Consider the following 7,611-nt stretch of genomic DNA (forward strand, 5'->3'; position numbering starts at 1 on the left):
AAAATTTACGGTCAAAGATAGACTTGTTTGAATCTTAAAATTCGAAAAGTGTCACATAAATTGAGACGAAAGGAGTACTATTTTTTTCATTATTCTTATGTATATTTGTTTTCGTCCTTTTAACGGATATATTTTCCCTCATATGCACCTACACTCATTCATATCTATTCAAAATGAGGATTACTCCAATTCAAACATCAATTGCTCCAAATTAAATATTCGTATGAACTATCCAACAAAAAAACAATTTCACAGCCAAAATTTGCAAATTCTACACTGAAAGTCAAATCAAAAGCCAACAATACTCAACAAAATCCTATCAACAAGAAGAGCGAGATCATAGTACGAAGGGTATTAGGCCTCTGTTGAAGAGGAGAGAGACACAAAGGGTATTATTAGATATATATATATCTAGTTAAGAGTTCATGTTTCTGAATTAAGATTATATGTATTTTATGAGAAAATTAGTATTTGTTTTGTCGATTGGCGGTGAAAAGGGTTCGTAAGTTACTCGGAATTTCTTTTGTCTGTTTTATTTCTTGTTTTCCCTAATTCAGCTAACGGCCATAAGACATATTATTGTGTCGTAGTTTTTTTTTTCTTTTAAGAATTATTATATTACTATTTCTATGAAATTCACTCATATTAAATTTGAAACATTTATGAATATGAACAATTAAGTACTTTATTCCACTCTCATATAGATACTCTACCGTCGGGATTTGTTCCTAAATTCATGCATTTCAGTTATATTTCATATATATATAATTAGATGTATATATTTACTATGTATCGGAAATACGTGTTTTTGAATATAACTTATGAAATTGATATTTAATACATCAAATTATATATATAATAGATACATGAAATAATATTAGATCGTATAAATAGATACATGAAATTAATATTCGATCATATAAATAGATATATGAAATTAATACTAGATACATACAAGAAATACATGAACTTTAGATGCATATAACAAATACATGAAATTAATACTAGATATTTCTACGAAACATATGAATGTACTTGTATGATACTCATGTATCTAAGTATTTAGTTTGTTGAATACATCATATATTGATAATAGATACATCAAATTATTGAAAAAAAATTTTGAGTAATTAAATGGAATGAATCAAATTACATGACCAACACAAACATCTTTTTATTTTTATTAATAATATTAATGAATTTATTATTTCAAAAAAAAATAAAATAAAATTAATTAAATATAGATACACTCCTTGATTGGATTTGATTAACTTAAATTTTCACAAAATTAATTGTCTATATATTCTGAAAATCCTCACTTGCTTATCTATTTAAGGAAATTAATTATAAGTAATTAATTTAAACAAATAAAATATATATCTCATTTTAAAATTCAGCAGATACATGTATCTCACGGATTCACAATCATGTATCCTATGCACGAAATATGATAGAGAAAATAATATTTAAAAATATCAAAAATTTTAATAATTAGAACCTAAATTAATGAGTTCTATCTAGTTTGCCCGTTTTTCTTCTAGGCTTTTCTACAACACAGCCCGACCGTCACTGTTTGTGATCTATCATTTTTTTTTGCTGACTGGAGTCAACTCCAGTCTTGGAAGGTGAATTTCAAGGTGATTTAGTCGAAGGTGAATTTCACCTTCAATTTCTAAATTTATGCATTGTTCCACATCTTCATCTGGATCTGGATTTCATTATTCCTGTAGGCATCTTTCCTTATTTTGAATTTTTTTTTATGAACAATTAAAGTAAATTAATTTTAGTTTTTTGTGTTTATTTGGTCTCATTAATGAGTTATTCTTAGGTTTTCAGACGGGAGATATACAGTTAATTAATGTGTAATGTGGATGTTGTGATGCTCTGTTTTTGTCGTTTGCCTTTATCCCCTTTCCATATGTTGCTAAAGAAGAAGATGAGGTATTTTGAATTGGGTAGATGTTAGATTTGTATGTAATCCTATTTGTCGTCTTCTCTAAACTTGTAAAACTTCATTATCATCTTCTCTAGACTCCAGCTACCTATCAATTTGATTTTATGCCCCAATTTCGGGTAACTTATTTGTTTCTTTAGGATTACAGCTGGAATGAGGTTTTATTTTCCTTTCCCCCAACTGTACGTTCCTGCTGATGCTGTGATTTCCTTTTCTCTCCTAACCTCTTTTGAGGAGACAGAGGAGAGAGTAGCATCTTCAATCCTTTTTTACTCCTTCTGATTTAATTTGTTTGTCAGGATTTGACTTGACAGGAAAAATTTAAGGAAGTAAAGGAAAACCCTTTTGAGTTTTGTGGTCTTAAACTAAATATATGTAAAATGTATCAAATGTCATTTGGGAAAAGTTGAAATTAAAGATTTGTCATAGAAAGAAAGAGACCTACACTCGACAAACAAATTGAATGGGAGGGAGTAATATACTTTGAGTCTGTGATTGTAAAATTTCACATTGTGTTAGGCAACTCAGTTTAAAGTGTCTAATGAAAGCTACTGAATCTACACTATTTACCAAAACATATACTAAAATATTGGATGTAATTGGCACTCTCATTAAGTGATCCAGCCTAGAGTGTAGCTGGGATTTTGTCTTTTTTCCAGTAAAGTACTCCACTTAGAACCACTTTATGACTTCAGCTCATTTGAAGATTCCTGTATAAGTTTGGCCATTTGCTATGATTGTCGTCAACTTTCGGTAATCTCTCTCTTTTAATCCACTTTCATGGGTCTCCTAGTTGAACATTATATGCGTGACTATCTCTCTTTATAAGCTACATGTCATGTACAACCGACTTTACATTTAGGTGAGTGTAATCATTTCTTCTTCTATACGGATGTCAATATAAGGTTTTCTTAGTCCTGCACGTATCTATCTTTTGGATTGATATAAATGTGGAGATGAGAGAGTCCATTTTTTAAATTCAGTACATGTTTTCTTTTGTAACATGTTATGATCAACTGTGCTAAAAATTCTGTCTTATTATTAGCAGGAGTTTTGAGAAATTACGATGAAGGCACTTATTCTTGTTGGAGGTTTTGGTACCCGGCTGAGGCCATTAACTCTTAGTGTCCCAAAGCCGCTGGTTGATTTTGCCAACAAGCCCATGATTTTGCATCAGGTAAAATTCCTGGTTTAGCCTCGTTTATTTTACAGTCATAGCGATGATTCTTTTATAAAGATCATTCTAATATCAAACATCCTCATAAAAATGCACCTTTTAAGTAGATTCCTGATATTGCTTTCTATCCTTTTAGTTGGTTATTTGAATTTTGAGAACTTCAGCTCACTATTCTAGTTTGGACTTTATATTAGAAAATAGGATTTCACATATCTTGTTTGTCACCGAACATTTTAAAGTTTCAGGTGTCGTATGTCCTGCAATATCTAGGGCTTAATCACCCCTGCCTTTGCTAGGATATGATCCTAAAGGGGAATGGAAAATCTAAATACGAATTCACTTGTGCCTTGCACGTGTTCTATATGTAATTATGCTGAAGCATGTCTTACTAAACACTTTTGTATGTTAGATCGAGGCTCTCAAGGCTGTTGGAGTGACTGAAGTGATCTTGGCTATTAACTACCAGCCGGAGGTCAGCTTCCCTCCATTAGAGATCGTAAATATATAATGAGCAACGAAAAGAATTTATAAGTGTTGTTTGACACAGGTGATGCTGAACTTCTTGAAAGAATTTGAGACAAAACTGGGGATTAAGATTACATGTTCTCAAGAAACTGAACCACTTGGGACTGCAGGTCCCCTTGCTCTGGCTAGAGACAAGCTGGTAGATGATGCTGGTGAGCCGTTTTTTGTTCTTAACAGTGATGTTATCAGTGAATATCCTTTCAAGGAGATGATTGAATTCCATAAATCCCATGGAGGTGAGGCTTCTTTAATGGTGACTAAGGTGAGTTCTTAGTTACATTTTTCGTTTGAATTTCCATGATTTATGAGGATGATGATGGGTATAAAATGTAAATATAACTGGTTGATACAGGTGGATGAGCCTTCCAAATATGGTGTTGTTGTCATGGAAGAATCCACTGGCCAAGTTGAGAGATTTGTGGAAAAGCCTAAGTTATTTGTTGGCAACAAGATCAATGCTGGCATTTACCTGCTCGACCCTTGCATTCTAGAGAGAATTCAATTAAGACCAACATCTATTGAGAAAGAGGTTTTCCCAAATATTGCTGCGGAGAAAAAGCTATACGCTATGGTCCTTCCTGGGTTTTGGATGGATGTTGGACAGCCAAGGGATTACATCACTGGTCTTAGACTCTACCTAGATTCTTTGAAGAAGAGATCTTCACCAAAACTGGCATTAGGTTCTCACATTGTTGGAAATGTCATAGTGGACGAGACTGCGAAAATTGGAGAAGGATGCTTGATTGGACCAGATGTTGCGATAGGCCCTGGTTGTGTGATTGAGTCTGGGGTTAGACTCTCTCGTTGCACTGTGATGCGCGGAGTCCGTGTTAAGAAACACGCATGCGTCTCAGGTAGCATTATTGGTTGGCATTCGACTGTTGGACAATGGGCTCGTGTTGAGAATATGACCATTCTTGGAGAAGATGTACATGTTTGTGATGAAATTTACAGCAATGGTGGAGTAGTCTTACCCCACAAGGAGATCAAATCTAGCATCCTAAAACCAGAAATAGTGATGTGAAAACAATATGTTATATGTTGTTCAGTTTGTTCAAAATGTAATTTTCTTTTCCTTCATTTGGTTGGTTTTCAGTTTCATCTTCTTCAATTGTGAAAGTATGGGAAAGTTGAGCTATGTAAGGCAATAAGCTGAAGAATAGCTGTTGTGAAAGGTTTGTGTGTTTGTAATTTCCAATGTATATACAAATAAAGAATTCTATTAGAGCTTCTCTTTAAATATATGTATTAATCATGTATATTTTTGAGCTTCCAGTTACGAAGGCACTCATTGAAAAATTGAGAAAAACATCGAATTCATGTAAATTGGTCTCTAAATGAAAAAACATGTCTAAAAAAGGTGAGACTGTACTTATGTTCACCTAACTTCCTACGGAGGGTTTCATAAAGGTTTTGCAGAAAAGAATCGATCGGAAGCCATATCACAAAAATATGCATAGAATAACACAAAAAAATTGAAGCCATATCACAAAAATATGCATAGAATAACACAAAAAAATTGAAAAAATTGCATAATTTCTGTAAATTGGCCCCAAAATGCCTCGAAAATGGTGAGATTGTACGTACGGTTCACTCCAACTCCCAACAGAGGGTTCTATAATGGTTTCACAAAAAAATCATTTGGAAGTCATGTCACCAAAATATTCATGGGCAATATACACGGAAAATTGAGAAAATCACCCAATTCTTGTAAATTGGTCCTAAATGCCCAATAATCTCTAAAAAAAGGTGAGACTGCACGTACTTCTCTCCCAACTCCCTACGGAGTGTTCCATAAAGGTTTCGCAAAACAATCGACTGAAAATCATATCACCAAAATATTTATAGGCTAACACATCGGAAAATTGAGAAAATCATCTAATTCCTGTAAATTGGCCTCTAAATGCCAAAATATGCCTAAAAATGGTGAGACAGTACGTACTACTCCCCCAACTCCATATCGAGAGTTTCGTAAGAGTTTCAAAAAAAATGACCGGAAGTCATATCACAAAAATATGCATGGGCTAACACATACGAAAATTGAAAAAATCACACCCATAATGCCAAAATATGCCTAAAATGGAGAGATTGTACATACTACTTCCTCAACTCCTAGATAGGGTTCCGTAAAGGTTTCGCAAAAAAAAATAACTGAAAGTCATATCACTCAAATATTCATGGGTTAACATGCACGGAAAGCTGAGAAAATCATTTAATTCTTGTAAATTGGTCCCTAAGTACCAAAATATGCCTAAATAAATAGTGAGAATGTACGTGCTACTCGCCTAACTCTCTACAAAGAGTTTTGTAAAAGTTTCGCAAATAAATCGATCGAAAGTCATATCACCAAAATATTTATGGGGTGCCACACATGAAAATTGAGAAAATCGCCTAATTTCTGTAAATTGGCCCCTAAAATACCCAAAAATGCCTCAAAAATGGTAAGATTGTACATACTACTCCCCAACTCCCTACATAGAATTCCGTAAAGTTTTCATGAAAAAAATTAATTAGAAGCCATATCACCAAAAGATCCATGGTCTAACACATACGAAAAACCGAGATAATCACATAATTCTTGTAAATTGACCCCTAAATGCTTCAAAAAATAGAGTGACTATACATATTGTTCCCCCTAACTCCCTATGAGTTGTGTAAGGTTACATTGCATCCTCCACTTGAATGATAAGGTCTTTAGTTTAATTGAGTTGCATGAATGCGATAAAATTGTGTGAATCTTTAGGCAAACTTGAAGGTCAATGTCATTGTCTTAGTGTCACATCCTGAGCCTACACCCTGAACGTAATTGGCACTCGAGAACCATTGTTGGCCCCAACCGAACCCTTGGCCCGACTCAATACTCATCGGAAGACTTACTCAACAATATATAAACTCAATTGCAAAGATTTAACTCAATTGTCTCAAAGAAATAACTCATAGTATATAAGAATATTCAACTAGCCAGAAATAGGCAAATCAAGTCTTTAAAATATTTAACAAAGAAATGGAAAAGACTCATCAAAACACTGGTATCTATGAAGCCTCTAATGACAATGATGGAAGTCGGGACAGGACCCACAACATCCTAACAAAACTGAAAAGTAAATGGGAATCCTCCGGAAGCAAGGAGGCTCACCAAAGCTAACTCGAACTGCAAGTGGTATCAACGAAGCGTATGTTGATGACCCTGGTAACCTGTATCTGCATCATGGAACGATGCAGGTCAAATGGTATCAGTACATTGAATGTATGAGCATGTAAGTAGAACACTGAACATAACATAAAAGCTTGAACTTGGAAAGAAAGAAACATACTCACCTCAACTCAACCTCAACTCATGGATACTCAACTCAATACAGTATAAAAACAACAATAAAGATGCAGTTTATATAAAGCATTTAAAATAGTAGATAACAACTCAATGTATTTAAAAATACAATAATAACTCAGTTTGTATGTGAAGATACAAAATAACTCAATTTGGGAGATTCTCTAACTGACAACCATCACTATGAGCTATGTGATGATACAATGTCTCGCCCACGCTGCCAGAACTGTCCTATATCTTGCCCGAGTATAATACATCCTCAACTAAGTGGATCCACTAAGCTATGCTTAAAAGTAATAAGGAATCATCTAAAAAGTATGACCCTTTCTACCCACGTTGGCTACATGGTTTATGAGGACTTTAAGTTGTTTGAACTCGTCCCCATATCAGTGTTCAATACTACTCTCAAAATATAACTCAGATCATATGTTTAAAAACATTTCCTCATCCTCAAGCTTTGATATTATTACTCAAAAGGTTCTTTTAAAAGAGATCATACTCAATAACTCCTCATGAACTCATTTGGAAACCGATATTTTCTCTCAATTTAAATGTAAAAATATTTACTATTGGGAATACTTAGTCCCCATATATTCATTTTGAAAAATATAACTCAACTCTCCTCAT

General features: G+C 33.7%; 1 protein-coding gene across 5 annotated transcripts; it reads left to right on the top strand.

Moving 5' to 3' along the window:
• The first annotated feature begins 1,541 nt into the window (after positions 1 to 1,541).
• On the top strand, positions 1,542 to 4,896 carry LOC125872701 (mannose-1-phosphate guanylyltransferase 1-like). 5 transcript variants are annotated; one of them, XM_049553463.1, is made up of 5 exons: positions 1,542 to 1,637; positions 3,003 to 3,131; positions 3,541 to 3,603; positions 3,679 to 3,918; positions 4,009 to 4,896. In XM_049553463.1, the coding sequence occupies exons 2-5, from the start codon at positions 3,021 to 3,023 to the stop codon at positions 4,678 to 4,680; spliced, it is 1,086 nt and encodes a 361-aa protein (XP_049409420.1). In that variant the 5' UTR covers positions 1,542 to 1,637; positions 3,003 to 3,020; the 3' UTR covers positions 4,681 to 4,896. The 5 variants fall into 5 exon arrangements, with proteins under 5 accessions (XP_049409420.1, XP_049409421.1, XP_049409423.1 ...); XM_049553464.1 differs by having other exon boundaries at positions 1,589 to 1,726; XM_049553466.1 differs by having other exon boundaries at positions 1,629 to 1,652.
• The last annotated feature ends 2,715 nt before the right edge of the window (positions 4,897 to 7,611 follow it).

The sequence above is a fragment of the Solanum stenotomum genome, chromosome 8, assembly GCF_019186545.1.
Source record: "Solanum stenotomum isolate F172 chromosome 8, ASM1918654v1, whole genome shotgun sequence".
Lineage (NCBI taxonomy): Eukaryota > Viridiplantae > Streptophyta > Magnoliopsida > Solanales > Solanaceae > Solanum > Solanum stenotomum.

What these genes read in the sequence shown, in the direction of transcription:
- LOC125872701 (XM_049553463.1), top strand. Translation starts at nt 3,021, where the DNA reads ATGAAGGCACTTATTCTTGTTGGAGGTTTTGGTACCCGGCTGAGGCCA. An exon ending in AGCCCATGATTTTGCATCAG is followed by an intron (nt 3,132 to 3,540) that starts GTAAAATTCCTG and finishes TTTGTATGTTAG; the next exon opens with ATCGAGGCTCTCAAGGCTGT. An exon ending in CTATTAACTACCAGCCGGAG is followed by an intron (nt 3,604 to 3,678) that starts GTCAGCTTCCCT and finishes TGTTTGACACAG; the next exon opens with GTGATGCTGAACTTCTTGAA.